General features: G+C 38.1%; 1 protein-coding gene across 2 annotated transcripts in view; it reads left to right on the forward strand.

Annotated features, from left to right (window-relative positions):
- The window catches only part of Hel89B (histone acetyltransferase 1), a 72,169-nt gene that overhangs the window by 28,940 nt on the left and 24,053 nt on the right, over positions 1–19,176 (forward strand). Inside the window, exons 16-25 of one of the 2 annotated variants that reach the window (XM_071682321.1) lie at positions 2,232–2,380; positions 3,152–3,269; positions 4,427–4,564; positions 7,102–7,176; positions 8,893–9,027; positions 9,375–9,611; positions 11,201–11,468; positions 14,358–14,593; positions 17,607–17,744; positions 18,510–18,661. In XM_071682321.1, coding sequence (XP_071538422.1) covers positions 2,232–2,380; positions 3,152–3,269; positions 4,427–4,564; positions 7,102–7,176; positions 8,893–9,027; positions 9,375–9,611; positions 11,201–11,468; positions 14,358–14,593; positions 17,607–17,744; positions 18,510–18,661 — 1,646 coding nt within the window. The remainder of the gene's footprint in view (positions 1–2,231; positions 2,381–3,151; positions 3,270–4,426; positions 4,565–7,101; positions 7,177–8,892; positions 9,028–9,374; positions 9,612–11,200; positions 11,469–14,357; positions 14,594–17,606; positions 17,745–18,509; positions 18,662–19,176) is intronic. The other variant, XM_071682322.1, reaches the window with a different exon arrangement.

Here is a 19,176-nt window from a genome sequence, read left to right on the forward strand (position 1 = left end):
GTGCTATGTGCACAGTTGCAAGGGATAATGGTATTACTAAACAAGCAGTAAATTTATTGAACACTCACTCGACCTGCCACAAGACAAACTCCTGTAGTTCCTTGTAGCTAGTTATCCATTCCCCCATCACTTGTCTCTCCTAGATCTGATTTCTTAGCTATTCATGTAAGTTCTCTTCAAAAGATATTGTTAAGTTTCTTATCCTTGTCATTGTATGGACCATATGCAAGCATTGCAGTCCTTTTAAATCAGTAAAACTTGAATTTATAGTAATGACAAATAACCAAGAGCTTGCAATCTTCTGTTTCCCAACCTTTCACTCCTCTTCCCTTTAAAAAAAATTCCACATCTTCCTTCTCATAGCCATGTGAACGACTTGATATGCCTGATGTCACACCCCTACTTCATTTCAGTTAGATTTTACATTATCAATTAACCCTTGTCCAAGGCCACATGAACTGCATTATTATTTAACACTTGTCCAAGGCCACATGCACTTGTTGAAGAAATTTATTCTACAAAGCTAGGTCTTTAGTACCAGATATGCAGGCTTTTGAAGTGCAGGAACACCAGTTTTTCTAAGGTAGACTTAACACTTACTTTAGACTTTATTTTTAAATTTAATGAGTCTTCAATTTCTTCTTTTTGATAGGATTTGTAATGTAATCATGTTTCCTTTTGATGTAAGATTTATGTTCGTTTTAACTGCTTTATTCACTGACCAAAATAATGAACATAAATATAATCACCATATATCAAAGCTGAATATTGTACAAATCATATGGGATGACTCACTGCCACCATAAGACGTCTATCATCCAACTTCCTAAGATTGAGAAATGGACTCTTTACTTACCTGCTTAGTTTCCCCACTATCTGAATTGTCTTGAGCTAGTTACCTCACCTCTCCTGTATCACACTGAGTCACATTGTGCTTTAAGACTTGACAGCTTTACTGGGTCTCTTACATACTTGCTCAGTTTCCAAGGGAGCATTCCATGGGTTTACTGGGTAACTAGGATGGGTGATGACAGAATAGCACATAGGACAATCGAAGGACTTGTTACAAGTATGAACATGCCTTTTATGCATTATTTCATTATTCATTTTAATTACAAGTTTTTATTTAATGAAGAAATAGTCTTTTTGTAAGTCTTAATCTGCAACATATATTTTTTGTCTGTATACGATCACCTACAGTATACATCACTTAAGACAAGGTTTGTGCACCACTGTTTTGATTTACATGCTAAGTGTAGCAATCATATATACATTTATTAGCTTCAATATCAGTTGAGGAAACAGATTAGGAAATCATATAATTTTTTCATTTTTCTTATACACATACATCTTTAATTCTTTAAGAATATATGTTTTAAGCATTATTTTTGTACCATGTATAGCATTCATAGATACATTTATTAACTTCAGCACACCACCTGTGCAACAGTTAGAAAAAGGATTTATTTTTTTCATTTTCATACTTCTCTATGTATATCTTTTAACAAAGATATGATATTCATCTTTCTGTCATACCTCTTCACCATTTTCAGTATGAGGAAGGTAGTGTCAGGAACAGATGACTGATCCTTAGAGGGAATAAATCCTCACTTAGCTACCTCTTCTATTCTTTCTTTTGTACACACACACACACACACACACACACACACACACACACACACACACAACTTCTGCCCCTCATAGTCACCTTCCGTGACACAGGGAATACAGCGTACATTGGTTGCCAGGTCTTTCTGTACCTGCACTTTAAGGGTCAAGGAGTGTGGGTGGGAAAGCCTTGCTGATACTGAGCTGGTTTTAACTCAAGAGAATAACTTAAATGTTGCATTTTTATGAGGTAAACGAGATGTAAGCTAAAAGAGTTGAGTAAGGGATTGCACTTATGAGAGTGTATAAAGCTGAAGGAGTCTGTGGATGTGTATTAAATCTTTGTATGTGGAGAATAATTTCTATGAATAGCTGTACTTTACATTGGGAAGATGTCAGTGGGATATTCATTTCCTTTTGTTGTATGAGTAACCTAACTTTATAATGGGAAGAGGTCAGTGGTATATTCATATCTTTTGTTTGACTAGAATTTCCAATACTGTTTTACATGTTTGGGGTTTGTGAGTTTCTGCAAAGTTTGCAAGATTTTAAATTAGTAGCAGTCATGACACTATCTTTATGAGATATAGATATATTTAAACGCCAAATAATTTTCATTTCAGATTCAGAATCTCACCGGCCACATAGCACTTACTTTATTTATGGGAGGTCGATTAAGGCCAAAGGTTTATAGTACATTAGAGGAAAGACGGAAAGCCATCCAAAGTAATGTCTCTCAGACCTCCACTGACCAAATCAGTTTGGCTACAACGTAAGTTTTCTCATATGTGCTGCCTGTACTCAAAGAAAGGTGACATGATTTTCTAACATTTCCTTTTGTTACCAGAAAAGCAAACAAAATTGAAATAATTTACTGTTTACTACAGTAGTTACTGCATTTTTTGGTTACATTACTGCACAAGCAAAAGATGTTTGAAAATAAAGCTTTGAAAGATCTCAGAACCCTGGGGATTAGAGACCTTGTAACATACTGGATTTTTCTCTCAAAAGTGAGCCACTTGTGTAAAGCCTATTTAGTTCAGCCAATCTAGCTATGCAGTAATTCGCAATTAACAGTGACCCATAGAATTTTAAGAGCTCCATGCACTGCCTCTCAGTGTCATATATAGTTGTAGTACAATTATCATTATTAAGACATTCATGTGACACACCAGCATATTCTAATCTGATTTTTGTAATATTACCTTTTACTGTAAAATGCTAAGTGTGGTAGGCATCCTCTTCTTAATGCTACATTCATTGCTCTCATTAGTATGTTTTCTGGATACCATTATAAGAGCAGAACTTTTGAAAATATCACTCAGATTGAAAAAAATTATATGAATGGAGCCGTAAAGCTACAGATTTAGAAAAAAAATGTGGCATGGCCGAGTGCAGCACACTCTTTCAGTAGGTGGAGATCAGCCAGCACTTGTTTAGAAATCATTGCATGGGCTGCTGTGTTTTAAACCTTGAGAGTAGCTTCAAGAATTTTGACAGAATTAGATTTATTGGTTTATATTATGGCATTTTTATGTAACAGGACCCAAGCAGTGATATCTGGTGCAGTTGTAAGATTCAGGATTCTACCACCTAAACTCAACCCTGTCATTAAGCCTCTGATGGACAGCATCAAGAAAGAAAAAAATGAACAGTTGCAGGTCAGTATTATTGGTATTATTATGTAGTGAGGGGTCTTTTAGGATGTGATGAGTATGTAGAATGTACATCAGTTTATAGATTGGACAAGAAAATATACATCAGTGGTATATTGGAAGGTATAACAAAGGTGGAGGGAACAAGGAGAAGTGGGAGGCCAAGTTAGAGGTAGAAAGATGGAGTGAAAAAGATTTTGAGCGATAGGGGCCTGAACATGCAGGAGGATGAAAGGCATGCAAGGAATAGAGTGAATTGGAACAGTGTGGTATACCGGGGTTGACGTGCTGTCAGTGGATTGAACCAGGGCATGTGAAGCGTATGGGGTAAACCATGGAAAGTTTTGTAGGGCCTGGATGTGGAAAGGTGTGGTTTCAGTGCATTATACATGACAGCTAGAGACTGAGTTTGAACGAGTGTGGCCTTTGTTGTGTTTTCCTAGCACTACCTCGTGCGCATGCTAGGGGAGGGGGTTGTCATTTCATGTGTGGCAGGGTGGCGACGGGAATAGATAAAGGCAGCAAGTATGAATTGTGTACATGTGTATATATGTCTATGTCTGTGTATGTATATATGTATACGTTGAAATGTATAGGTGTGTATATGTGCGTGTGTGGAACTGTATGTGGGTGGGTTGGGCCATTCTTTCGCCTGTTTCCTTGTGCTTCCTTGCGAACGCGGGGGACAGCAACAAAGTATAATAAAAAATGATAAAATAACAAGGAGAGGTGAAGTTTCAAAGATATGAATATAGTCACCTAACTGATTTAGGTCTACAGATATTTCAGACGAGGTTACCAAAGGATAGATTTAGGACTGGGTGCATTGGAAGTGTTTTGTGCATGTAGTTGATGAGAATGGAAACATGTCACACTTAGTGTGCAAATTAAAAAGTAAGTGACATATGTGGAGGTTCATGTTTCTTCTTAGAACATTGGACATGAATTGAGAATGTGTATGGGCAATTCTAGTGGCTGAATGTGATAACTTGATTTACTATAAAATGAATATAGAGCTCATAGAAGTTCATACAAGTGCTATAAAGAAAATATCATGATATTTTGACATTCATTTTTCTAAGAAAAAAGAAATTACTTGATTATGGCACTGTTTTTAAAGATTATTGTCATGTGCATTTTAAAAGGAATGTAATCACCAACAGAGTTTAGCTGCAGAAGACCTCACCAGGCTTCTGGAGCTGTGTGTTGATCGACCAACAAACCCAAATGGTAAAGTTGTCAAGAATCTTGCATCATTCCTCTGTATTGATCAAGAGTTTACACCCAGTATCAATAAACAGGTTAGAATTTCTTGTGATCATTTGTTTGGGTAAATTGCTTTGACTTTTATTCTCTTCAAAGACAATGAAGTCCTCCATTCCAATGCTCAGAACCTTCAGCATCTTAAATGTCTATTTTACTGAATATCAGTATGATTTTACCTTGTGAAACCCATTGGTGATTTCTTATACTACTAACTTCTTTTTGTCTCAGGTATTTTTGTTGAATCTTCATAGCTCTTGATATTTTGAGAACTTTTGATAATTTTTTTACTTGGGAGCTATCTTCAAACCCATGGTTTCCACTTTTCCCTTATGCTGATTTCACAATTTTAGTTTTCCTTGCTGATCTGTTTCTGTGATTGTTAGTGTGTCAGTCTCACCTTTCCTTATTGATAAGGACTTTTCCTCCAAGAATATAGCGTAATTCACTTTGAGAAAGATGACTCAATATGAATTCTGTCTCCATTTCAGATACTGTTATCTCCTGCTTAAGCTGTGTTTCAGTTTTGTCTCAACTATCAATTTCAGTCAGGTGTAGAGAAGCTTTTTCATTGTAGGAATTCATTAGGGATGCCTCCTTTGCAGGCTTGCCTCCTTCTCAATGTATTTTCCTTTAAAATTATCCAATGTCTCATTTTTTTTGGACATTCCTCATAGCTTATCATGGGGATTCCTCCAAGCAACTTGAGTCACTCAAAAATATAAGTGTTTTCTTGAGATGTTTACATGGAGAGAAATTGGAGGAAGTTCAGTGTGTTAGATAATTATATGTGGACGTAGATGTGAATGGAACCATGGGAGCTGAAGTGAGCCATAGGTGGATAAGGAGGTGAAGGTCCTGGACACATTAAGGAACCTGTAGAAAGAAAGATCACTGTTTTTGAGGGCAAAAACGGGATGTTTGACGGTATTGTAGCCCCAGGAGTGGATACATGTTGTGGGCCCTAGATGACAAAGAATGGAAGAAGGTGATTGTGTTGGAACTGAAATGTTTGAGGACAATAAGTGGTGTGAGAATGGTTGACCAAGTTAGAAATGACGAGGTAAGGGATAGGGGTAGTAATGAGAATAGTATGGTTGAGAGAGCTGCAGAGGGTATCCTGTAATGGTTTGGACCTATGACAGCAGAAAGGTTGACAAAGAAGGCATAAGTCTGAAGTGGAGGGAACAAAGTGATAAGTCAATTGATTGGAGGCGAAAGGATGGAGTGAAAGATGTTTTGAGGGGTCGATGGCTAAACATGGAGGGGGATGTGAGGCATGCATTGGATAGAGGATTAGAGCACTGTTGTATACAAGGAGCTACATGTTATTAGACAGAACCGGCATTTGAAACTTAGGGGAAACCATTGAAAGATCTGTAGGGCCTGGTTGTGAGAGTGATTTGAATGCAAAAGTAGCTGAGGGTATGATTGAGGGGTACCAATTGATCTGAATAAGAATGATGATTAGCTTGTGAAGCTGTGTGCTGAAAAAGGAAGGTTTGAAATGATGCCCATAGATACAAATGGGTGAGGTGTGATGGGAAACAAGCATTGAACTAAATGATACAAGTACAAAGGCAAAACTTGGATGTGAATGTGCTGAGAGCGGTGGCTGGTGGATTGCCTCATCATTACTTGGTGGAAGCGAGGATGAAGGTTTATAAAAGCTTAAGGAAAAGGGGAAATGACATGGGTGGGAGTAGGGTGGTGAAAGGGAATACGATATCATCGGTAGACAGAAAGAAGTACAGTCTTTATTCTCATTTCCAAGAATTCCATCATTTTCCCACTCTTGTGAAATGTACAGTGTTGAAGCTGCTGGCCCCCTTAAAAGGGGCTCTGCGGTAAACCATGGAAAGTTTTGTGGGGCCTGGATGTGGAAAGGGAGCTTTACACATGACAGCTAGAGACTGAGTGTGAATGAATGTGGCCTTTTTTTGTCTTTTCCTAGCGCTACCTCATGGGGTGTGTATGTGTGTGCTATTTCATGTCTGGCGGGGTGGCGACGGGAATGGATGAAGGCTGCAAGTATGAATATGTACATGTGTATATATATATGTATATGTCTTTGTATTATCCCTGGGGATAGGGGAGAAAGAATACTTCCCACATATTCCCTGCGTTTTGTAGAAGGCAACTAAAAGGGAAGGGAGCGGGGGGCTAAAAATCCTTCCCTCTTTTTTTTTTTTTTTTTTTTTTTTTTTTTTTTTTTCCAAAAAGAAGGAACAGAGAAGGGGGCCAGGTGAGGATATTCCCTCAAAGGTCTAGTCCTCTGTTCTTGGTGCTACCTCGCTAACATGGGAAATGGCGAATAGTATGAAAGAAAAAGATATACATAGACTTATGTAGATATTTCCATGTCATATGACTTACAGCCCAAAATTATACATCTTGGGAAGATCTGGGAACATTTATACCTATAGGTTGCCCCAGTCAGGCTTAAAAGAGTCTTTGAATGTAAATCTTTTTTTTATATAGTAATAATTCTTTACTACGTATGACTTTCTTTTGGGATGAACAGTATATCTGTATGAGAAATGGTACTTATAAGATCACCTTAATTATATTACAGGAAACTGAGTGCACTGCTACTGATAGCACAGCTGACAAGCACAGGGGCATACTAAGTTTATCATCTCAATTAAAGGTATGATTCAAAGATATTGTTTGGATTTTACTTTTTATCATTATGAAGTTTGTGTAAAATTGCAGTACTGTTATGTTGCATCTGGGGGTTATCAGATTTTTTGTCTCATCTACTTTATTGGGATTAGATTTTTATGGTAATGGTCTCTTATACATGACATTACTTAAGAACACAAGTTGGCAAAATATGTAGGTTGTAATATCAGGTGATTGTGAAAATAAGTACATTGACAGGAAGATGAGGAAGGGATTTGAATCATTTACTTTAAATGAATATTGCAAGTATTTATTATACTGATAAGATAAAGTGCAATGAAAGCATAGTTATATGTATGAACCATCACTGGGAAATTTTAGTATTGTGCCTTAAAACATTTTTCAGTACTACATAGAGAGACTTTTTTAATTGTTTCTGTTGTATCAGCAACAGAGCAGATGACAAGCTGTGATAAAGAAAAGCAGTTAGGGTTATTGCATTTCTATCCCCTCTATGACTCATCTTTTTCCTTCAAGGCTTCTCTGACATCTGGAGCTAGATTGTGAACTGTCATTGTGATGAAAATTTATTATATACCCAGTTTCTTTGAGGAAATTGTATTTTGAAGACAGTGAGTTGTGTGCTGTTTACAGGTGATCTTTTAGTAAAAGAAATGGTTATAGAGGGCTTTGTCAATGCCACCAATACTCCTTTTGAGATGGAAGACCTATAAAACATCTAAGTCCAACTCTACCAGAAAGAGTTGCCCTTTTAAAGTATCCTTTACGAGGCAGTCAAGCAGTTCTTAGGGTACGTTTTCCTTGGAAACAGCTTCTTGCCAGTTGGAAATTAATACCAAAACTCTTCAGAATCCTGAATCTTGACATTTAGATATATCTATATTACTTCAGGAATTAACTGTAAAGTGGATAGTGATAGGCAAGACTTTCAGAGCCAGCAGTAGGACCACTTAATTTTCAACTCTCTTTTTGCAGAACAAAAAGAGGAATCAAACAGGCAGATATTGGTTTTGGATTTATCTTTAGAAAACACCTATATACAGAAACACTGGTTCAAGATGACCACTTTACAGATTGTCTGCTAGACCTTACAGTTAAACAACTGGACAATTATCCAAGACCTATAGGACACTTTCTCGCACATTTCAACATTTCTTGGGTGAGGAAGTTTTTGGCATTCATGGTTGGTGCACAGATTTAGCAGTTCTAGGTGGTGCCATTGGGATTATGTACAACCTCACATTTTTTCCAGAGAAATCTCAGCACATGTCTTATCTCTGTCTGATATCCTATACCTACTCCTTGTTTCCTGACACATCAAACACCTCTCAAGTGGTTCAGTTTTGCAGCATGATTCTTAGAACTGCTTCCTTGATTCCATGTATAGTACATTTATGGTCTCAATGTTCCCTTTATGATAATATCCAACAAACTCATCATATTCCTCCTTAGGACAGCTTTTTCCTTTATTTTGAAAAGGTAAAATCTTGTACCTCTTTTACACACCTAATTCAGGATGGCATTGCTACCTTGGACTGGTGCTACTTGCGGCGTCCTACTTAATTAGATCTTGAAGTCAGATGAATGTGATGTTAAAAAGGGGGAAGTTGTGTATGATGTAACTGATAGAAGTGAAATACAAGAATGTAGATATGTTTATGATGAGAGATTGCCTTGATGATTTGTTGATAAGGCAGAAGGATCCTTCTTATATTGACAGAATGCTGAACGTCAACTTCTACGACGGAGTTCTTCAGTGTCTGGTCGAGGACCTGGCAGACCTCCAGGGCGCCCTCCAGCCAATGCCAAGCGTGAAGATCCTACTGAAGTCACCGAAACTATTCTAGAAACTGAGGTAATAGAGAATAAATCCAATGTTGATTAAACATTACTTTTATATTACAATGACATATACTGTAATGAGGAACTTTTTGTGAGATGAATGAGAATAATAAATCTTTGACTGTCATGGTAATCGCTAATGAGGAAAGACTTCGTAAAATGCTGTGATTTGAACTTGCTGCAAATTTGTATGTTTGTCTATTATCATTTTGTGAGAGTATAGAGAATATATCTTTAGTTCTCTTTTTCAGGCCAGTAAAATTATAATGAAGTAAATATCACATATGCTGAGCCAGTAGTTGTAAGATGTGTAGGAAAGATAACAAGAGAAAAAGAATATGTCATTTGTATTATCCCCAGAATCAACGATGCATGGAGATTCAAAGACGTGGTTGTACAATAGCTCTGCAGTGCATTGCCAAATACTTTGGGGAAAACTTGCCCCAGAAATCACCTCAGCTATGGGACTTAATTTTCAGCCCCTTCAACTCTCCACCTGAAAGTGAGCCAACGCCAGAGACATCCCAGGAGGCTGTCTGCTGGCTTCAGCTCCTTGAGGTGATTCTGCCAGCACTTCATTCTCAGATAGTTACTCAGGTCAGTTGTGAAGTCTTTGCTCTTATGTACTGTTACAGTAGAGCTACATTGTCTGCAAAAATCCATGTTTACCCCCCATTTTCAAAACCTGTACGCGGTTAAGGTTTATTATGTTTACAATGATATGGCACCCTTAGAATGAAATCACTCTACATCTAATGTTTCTAATGGTGTAAACACCTGCAACTTGCCTCAGTGTGTGTCAGGCTCTCTTGAGGGAATTGTGTTCTTTCATTATTCTTTGGGGCTGCCACTTCATTTTGAGAAATTTTCTTCTGGGTGCTGCATTTCTTGCACATCTGTTTCAAGATGATTGGCTCTTACCTTTCTAAGGAGAAGAAAGCCTGAATTCTCACCTGGAAACAAGAAAATATGGATGCACATGAGATATCTAGGCACACAGGATGTTCAGAACACATGATCAGGTAGCTGCTTCCTGCCACACCTCATCAAGACCCTCTGGTACTAAAACATGGACCTAGGAACCTTGCCCAGATGTCTGCAGATAGTAATCAAAGCCAAAGGAGAAATGACAAAATAATAACTTTTGTGACATCGTATTTGAAAATATATGGACAAGCAAACAAGGTTTATTGTGGACACTGTGTGTCATCATACAGCACATGTAACAAAAATATGTCCACTATTGATTAGTGTTTTATCATAGTGTTCAAAAAAATTTATAGAACAGATTTTTGACAAAGAGTATATATATGTCAAAAGTGGAAGGAAGAAAGAAGGGACCAGATTGGAAATGGAAGGATGGAGTTAGAATGATTTTGAGTGATCACAGCCACAACGTGCACAGGGGGTTAAAGATATGCATGGGATAGGGTGAATTGGAACTGTTTGGTATGCAGAGGTCAACTTGTTGTAAGTAGACTGAATTAGGGCATGTCAAGCATTTGGGGTAAGCCATTGAAAAGTCTATGATGCATGGTTGTGGATAGGGAGCTGTGCTTTTGGTGAATTTCACATGACAGGGAATGAATGTGAGTGGATGCACCTTTCCATGCCTGTACCTGGCGCTACCTCACCAAGGTGAGAAATATCAATCACGGAAAAAGAATTATCAAATTGGAATGTTATTGCACTACAAACTTGCTGTGCTAAAAGGTGTCAGACCTTCGGTCATTGTTAGTTTCTTTCCCATGTACTTTTGGTGTGTCAAGTGTATACAAGCATACAGCATTAAAGTAATTCATTTTGCTGAACTATAGTGTCTGTGTCCCAACCTTACAGTCTGGTAAAGGGAAGGGAAACCACTTTCAAGGGGGAAGAGATGCCATTTGTTAGCCACCTTACCATAAACCACTGTTTTCATTACTGTGTAGTTCATATTTCTTTTCATTTTACTTTTGTGTAGGAGTCTTCTTTCTGCATTTATAGTAGTCTGTATTGCTGACTTTAAAGCTACTGCTCTGTTTCCTACTTTCATATTCTTAGAAAGGGACTTTTGAAAACATTTGTGCATGGTGATTGTTTCAGAGTTCTGCATACTCATCAGTGTTTTCTCCCAAGGTACACAAGCAATATCTCATGTCTGATACTTCTCTCCCTGTTTACCATATATTTTGCATACATTTCAGTTGGAGACAAAGCTTCCTTTGCTGGAGTACTGGCTCTACCACTGTTACTGTGCTGTCCGTCACATGGCCACTAGAGTGATGGGGGCTTTAGCATGTGTTCTTACTGTGCCCACCATGACCCATGTCGTGGAAAGTATTGTACCTGCCCTTGGAGCCATTGATAATGATAACAAGAGACAGGGAGCAGTGGAATGCATATTTGCCGTGATTGACCGACTTGGGTTTAATGTTGTGCCTTACATTGTTCTTCTTATTGTGCCTTTATTAGGTTAGTAAAAATTTTGCTAAGGAGTTTTTCTTCTATTTGAATACTAAATCAGCAGTAATACTGCTGTGTACCTTATTTTATACTGATGCAAATTCTGTATGTCTATAATGTTATTGTTGTGAGTGGAGATGTATTATTGTAGTTAAGAGTTGTCGACAAAGAAATGAAATAACAGAAAATAAAGAATTGGAATTTGAAGATTTTAATGAATTCATATAATGTCAGATTTTGATGGAAAGGGTATTTAGAGATATTGATTATCAGTTGAGGGAAAGTTTTTAGGTGCATTACAGAATGTGTGGAAGGAAAAGTTTGTTTCCATTTGGGTAGGGATGTTCATTTTGAAGATATAGTAATCCGAGTTGTGTTGTATAGATATGAGTTTTGTATCCTGGATGCAAAAGAGGGGAAGAGAATGGGCCTGTTAGATATGAAATGCCTGAGAAGAGTATTTAGTGAAAGGAGGATTAATCATTTAAGGAACAATAGTGCAAGAGAGAGGTCTGACTGAGAGAACTATCCAGGTTATGCTGATATGGTTTACACTTGTAGAGGATGAGTGTAGAATGGCTGATTAAGAGATCTTTGTGCTATAAGTGGAGGAAGGCAGAGAACAAGATGGAAAGATGGAGTAAATAAGGCTTTAGGATGTCAAGGTATGAACATTCAGTTGGGTGAAAAACATGAAAAAGGGATGCAATGATTTGGATAGATTTAGTATATGTGGGGTGATGTACTCTCAGTAGGCTGAATCAGGGCATATGAAGCATTAAGGTAAACCATAGAATAGTCTCTGGTTACAGTACATTATACTTGATATGTAGAGTGGATGGGAACAAATGAAGTGATTGTTTGCTTGTTCCTGATGTTATGTCACCAAGGCAAGAGAAGCAGTTGATTGCAGAGTTGAGTGAAAGTTTTGGTTTACATGTGGGTGTGGGGCAGGGCAGTGTGTTGTCACTGCAGGTTTTTTGCATGTATGTGGATGGAGTGATAAGAGAGAGATGAAAACAAAGCTAGAGAAAAGGGGTGTAGAGATAGAATGTGGTGGTAAGGTATGATGGCAAGTTACTAGTCTGTTTGCAGATAGTACTGTGTTGTTAGCTGAGTGTGAAAAGGAGTAAAAGAATGTTGGAAGTGTGTTTTATGATGTGTGTAGGCATAAGCAAATGAAAGTAAATGTGAGTAAAAGTATAGTATTGGTGTTTGAGAGGAAACATAGTGGAACTTTAGATTTTGCAAAACCCTGTAGAGTGAGAGAAGAAAGTGTACTAAACTATGTCACTGATATGGGAGGAAAAAGACTAGAAGAGATGACAGAATTTATGTGTTTGGAGCTCTCTTAGGTAAGTTTGGTGATACGAAGGGAAGGATTAACAGTACAGGGTAGAAGAGTCAGTGGCTTCCTTAATAGAATATTGAAGGGTTGAGGTATAATTACTGGAGTGAAGAAAGAATTAAGGGACAGGACTATAGGATTAAGGGACAGCATAGTCCTTCTAACCCTGACCTATGCAGTGAAAACATTGACATATAATGTCATACAGGTTAAAAATCTAGGCTCTGGAAATGAGTTAAGAGGAGCATGTGGTATGACAAGATGGAATGAGGAAAGTAATGATGGGTGCATGAGAGATTTGGTATGGCAGGGAATGAATTGTAGAGTGGGTGAAACGTAATACTTTGAGGTGGTTTGGGCATGTTGAAAGATTGTAGAACAAGGGGTGTACTAGGAAAATGTATGATAGTACGATCAAAGTGGTTAGTGTGAGACAAGACTGCCAATGACTTAGAGAAAAAGAGGAAGAGCACCGAAGGTAGATAAATAGGGGAAGAATGTGTGGAATAGTGTTTGTGAAGGAGGCATGTAAGACCAGGGATGAGTGGAGACTTTTACCATGGCCACCCCTTTAATGGGAGTTCCCATAGAGAACAGGTGTGGGAAATATAGATAGATCGATAGTCTCTTCTGCCTGAGCATAGTAGAGATGGAAAGAAATGAAATGTGGCATCATTTTCAGACATCCATTATCTAGCTATGGTGCAAATTGCACTGAAACAAAAGCCTACCACCATCCTAAGCCTACCCACTTCTTATGCCATGGATAGACAGAATGACGTACGTGAAAGTGAACATATGGGAAGATCAAATATTGCATCAAAAGAGTCTATAAGAGTGTATGTTAATGAGAAACAAATATGGAGTGATGAGAAATGTGCTATGTTATAGATGTTTAGAGTTGGCTAGAGAAGTTACCTTCATGTTTGTGAATACAATATGGCCAAAAAAAATTGGTGTATCTTTGTCATCTCATTAGCAAGCATATTTATTCTGTGCAACTGTACTCTTTGTTTATCATTTAATGTTTGTTGGTGTGTTGTTATGCATTGCATCATTTTTAGCTAAAGGAATTATATAGAAACAGCTATTCTGTGAAAAACACTTAAATGGTGCAAATTGCACTGAAACAAAAGCCTACCACCATCCTAAGCCTACCCACTTCTTATGCCATGGATAGACAGAATGACGTACGTGAAAGTGAACATATGGGAAGACCAAATATTGCATCAAAAGAGTCTATAAGAGTGTATGTTAATGAGAAACAAATATGGAGTGATGAGAAATGTGCTATGTTATGGATGTTTAGAGTTGGCTAGAGAAGTTACCTTCATGTTTGTGAATACAATATGGCCAAAAAAAAATTGGTGTATCTTTGTCATCTCATTAGCAAGCATATTTATTCTGTGCAACTGTACTCTTTGTTTATCATTTAATGTTTGTTGGTGTGTTGTTATGCATTGCATCATTTTTAGCTAAAGGAATTATATAGAAACAGCTATTCTGTGAAAAACACTTAAATGAAAGAATTTGTGACTTCTTCCGATCAGGTCGTATGAGTGATCAGGATAGTACTGTTCGTCTTATGGCCACCCACTGTTTTGCTACGCTGATCAGACTTCTGCCCTTGGAGGGGGGTGTTCCAGATCCTCCCAGTCTGAGTGAGGAATTATTGAAGCAAAAGTTGAGGGAAAGACTGTTTTTGGAGAAGCTTCTTGATCCCACTAAGATTGAAAACTACAAACTTCCTGTACCAATCAATGCTGAGCTAAGGTCATATCAGCAGGTATGTATGATCAGCCAAAAAGAATTAATCAAGGGTGATGCATAATTCAATTTTTCACTGTTGTGATGAATCAGTTGAGAAGTCAACCAGCTAGATTGAATGTCTTACAACTGGAAAACTTGCTGTTTTGCATTTCTATTTTCTGTTTGATGGCTGGTTTCTTTTCAGTATATGCCTATAAGTGTCTTCCTAGATCCTGTCTTTGCTAAGATCAAAAGAAAGTGGAGGATTTTGATCTAGCATGGGTAATCCACCTGACTTCACTTTTGACAGCCAACACAAGCCAGTGCTTAACCATTGTTATCCACTGTTCTCATTAGAGTCATAAAGATGCTCCATATAACAGCAAATTGCATATCTTTTTCATTATTGTAGAAAATGGTTAATTGTGGACATTTTTAAAAGGAACTGTAATTCACTTGAACCCTGTTTAGCTATTAATGGATCATTTGGCACTGATTGAAAAAGTTTCATTTGAGAAGGAAAACAAATCTAACCAGGTGAACAAAAGGCCATTTCCTCAAGTAAGCTGAATCATGCTAATCCAGAACAGGATGTTAGTGCATGCACAAAGTACCACAAAAGCTTGGTATTCTTTTTTATCTAGTTTGATGTGATCGTTACCAGTACTATAAATATCTGAACTTAAGTGCATTTTATCCCTGGGGATAGGAGAGAAAGAATACTTCCCACGTATTCCCTGCATGTTGTAGAAGGCGACTAAAAAGGAAGGGAGCGGGGGGGGCTGGAAATCCTCCCCTCTCGTTTTTAGTTTTCCTAAAGAAGGAATAGAGGAGGAGGCCAAGTGAGGATATTCCCTCAAAGGCTACCTCGCTAACGTGGGAAATGGCGAATAGTATGAAAAAAAAAATCAAGTGCATTCATCTTCTACATCATGATCATGGGCAGAAGAAGTCAGATACTAAATTGGGGATGGAAGGATGGAGTGAAGTAGATTTTCAGTGCTCAGAACCTGAACATGCAAGGGATTGAGTGAATAGGAGTGATGTAGTACATGAAGTAGACTCATTAGATAGAAGTAGCGAGAAGTGACATTAGAGATAGAAGTAGCCAGAAGTGACATTAGAGATAGAAGTAGCCAGAAGTGACATTAGAGATAGAAGTGTCCAGAAGTGACATTAGGTGGGAGCTTTTGGAAACACTATGTTAGAGTTGCCCTAAGCCTATGGCCTGTTAAGGGTTAGGCACTAAAGGCTGAGGAGTGGCTCTGGAGTTCACCGATCATGGCGATTTTTTGCCGTGGCCATCTCCTTGAGGGAGTTCCCAGAGGAAACAGGTGTCAGAGATATATAAAGTCCAAGAGGCAATTCACTGTCAATGGACTGAGTGAGGGGATATTAAGCAGACAAGGGAAACCATGGAAAGGTCTTTGAGACCTGGTTGTTGAAAGAGGACTGTGGATTTGGTGCATTGCACGTAACAGCAAGAGAATGGATGTAGGCAAATGAGGCCTTTTCTTTGTCTGCTCCTGGTACTACATCACTAGTTCAGGAAATGGCAAACAAGTATGAAAGAAATTATTATTATGATGATGGGTATATATGATGGTAGTCTTGATGGTGTTGTATGGACATGAGGCATGGGCCCTAGTTGTATGGACATAAGGCATGGGCCCTAGCTGAAAAGGTATGGAAGAGGGTGGGTGTGTTAGAAATGAAATGTTTGAGGACATGATATGATGTGAGGGGTAAGAGAGAGGTGTGATAGTAAGAATAGTATTTTCGAGAAACCTGAAAAGAGTTTGTTGAAATAGTGTGAAATATGAAGGAGAAGAGTGAGCAGAGGCAGTTTAAGAGGGTCTTCATGTTAGAAATGGGGGAATGAGGAGAAGGGGAAACCAAGGAGGTGGAAGGATGGAGTGAAAAGTTTTTTGAGTGAATGGAGCCTGAACATGCAGGAGGGTGTGAGTGTGCATTAGTTGGAGTCATTTGGAGTATTGAGGTAGGCATGGGGAGACGTGCTGTCATCAGGTTGAACCCAGGGCATATGAAGTGGTCAGGGGAACCACAGAACATTCCCAACTTTTCCCTGACAGACACTGAATTGACTTGCACACTCTTTAACATAGTCATGAAGACAAGGTTATTGCTTACTATACAGAAATTTTAGAAAGTGTTGGATAATAGAGAATTTTTAAGGAATAAGGCCGTGTAAGTGTAAAATTTCCTTCAAATACCGTACAAGTTGGTGATTACAAATTAGTGATTCCGTAACTTTTTCATCAGCATGGAGCAGTTATTGGGGAATATGTTTACATATGCTTTTTTTCTGTACTTGATTGTGTTTCTGAAGTATAGCTAGAAACAGATGAAGAAAAGTTGCATCCTTTCGCATCCATTCTCCAGCTGTAATTTGTAATGAACCAAAACCACAACTCCCTGTCCAGAACCAGGTCCCACAGAGCTTTTGATTGTTTACCCCAGATGCTTCACATGCCTTGGTTTAGTCCATTGTCAGCAAGCCAACCCCAGTATACTACATTGTTCCAGGTCACTCTATCCCATGCATACGTGTCACTCTCCTTCATGTAACATTCTCTCTTTCGATGCATTCTCCTGCACTCCCAGAACCTTCACCACCTCACCCACCTGTATGACTCTGCTGCTTCCATGGTTCCATTTGCTGCCTTTTCCACTCCCAGGTATCTAAAACACCTTACTTCCTCCAAGTTTACTCTATTCATATTCATACCCCAACTTTATGCTCATCTTCCTCCTTTCACAAACTCATTCAAATTCAGTCACAAATTTCTGCATTTTCTCACTTGAATCTGCCACCAGTCCTGTATCATCAGCAAATGACTGACTCACATCCCCAAGACTTATCATCCCCATAGACTGCATACTTATCTCTCTATGCAAGACTCTCACATTTACTTCCATCACCAGCCCATCCATAAACAAATTAAAAACAAATATGCTTATTATGTCAACAAATATATGATTATGCTTATACAGTTTGTGCTATCCCATTACATTTGTTTTTATTTTAGAATGGTGTGAACTGGCTGTCATTTTTGAATCAATACAAGCTCCATGGAATTCTTTGTGATGATATGGGTCTTGGGAAGACACTACAGTCAATTTGCATCCTTGCTGGTGACCATTACAGTAAAGAAGAACAGCAACAGGTGAGTTATCCTTGTCTCAATTATCCAGAATAATATGTATATCTCATCAATGATCCTTAAACAGTGACCGGTCATCACTCTGCTCTGATTTGGATTTACTTCCAACTTTTACAGCACATTCTTCCAGATTTCCTTGTGGTTCCCTTGAGTACCTGCAGTATATTGTTAATTGCATAGGAAAACATTTGCACATTCCTTTTCATCCATTAGCTGTCTTTTTCCTTTAAGTTTCTTACCAAGACCTCCTTTACTGTCCATTTTCATCATCTTGCTTATTTTAATTCTGTAACTGTTGAATATAAATGTATCCCTTATTCTAATTCATTGCTCTTCATAATCTTCATGTTAGGTATGTGTTTCATCCAACTTACCCCATCAAAGACCCAATTTGTTTATCTTATCACCATTTCATGTTCCTCCTGCAGTTTGAATCCAATTACTTCATATGTATCTAACATGCCTTTTCTGACAAAATATCTAGAAACTCTCATATATCTTAGGCTTTGTTTATTTCATTGCACATGGATTATAACAACCCTTTTACTAAGTAACAGGTGTTCTGTTTTGCTAATCTTATGTTAGAATTATAGTTTTTACAATTGGAGGTGATACGTTTGTTCATTTTACCAAAAACAGCCACTTTAAAAATCATGGCCTTCCAAAAATCATCCTGGAATAAAGATTGTGATTTTAGTAAACTTGAGATTTTAAAAGGGGATTGATGTGGGAATATGTCTAAGAGGGATGTATTGATATTAATTCCAGGAGTCTGGAAGCAATGGCAGCACTCCCCTCCAGTCACTTGTGGTTTGCCCTCCTACTCTTACAGGCCACTGGGTATATGAAGTTGAAAAGTTTGTGAAGCGCAAATACTTGAATCCTCTTCACTACACGGGGCCTCCCTTTGAGAGATACAGGTTGGTTATATTTTTATTTCAAGTTTGTATTTACCATAAGTTGCCCAGTAGTATGGTTGTTGATTGATAGCTGATTTTCATAGAGAAGCACTCTCTCTAAGGAACATTAGATGTGCATAAATTCTGATTGGGATAAAGTCAAATGTCAAGTCCTTCTCACACACAAAAATCTGAAGCTTATTTCTCACTAAATGATAATCATATTGAGGCCTTACTTTACATGTGTACATGTAGGAAGAGAGGAAATTGATTGGTTCTCAGTGAATGCAGGTTTGCAGCAGGGGTGTGATGTCTCCATGGTTGTTTAATTTGTTTATGGATAGGGTTGTTAGGGAGGTGAATGCAAGAGTTTTGGAAAGAGGGGCAAGTATGCAGTCTGTTGTGGATGAGAGAGCTTGGGAAGTGAGTTAGTTGTTGTTCACTGATGATACAGCGCTGGTGGCTGATTCATGTGAGAAACTGCAGAAGCTGGTGACTGAGTTTGGTAAAGTGTGTGAAAGAAGAAAGTTGAGAGT

Source organism: Panulirus ornatus, chromosome 34 (genome assembly GCF_036320965.1).
Source record: "Panulirus ornatus isolate Po-2019 chromosome 34, ASM3632096v1, whole genome shotgun sequence".
In the NCBI taxonomy this organism is placed as follows: domain Eukaryota; kingdom Metazoa; phylum Arthropoda; class Malacostraca; order Decapoda; family Palinuridae; genus Panulirus; species Panulirus ornatus.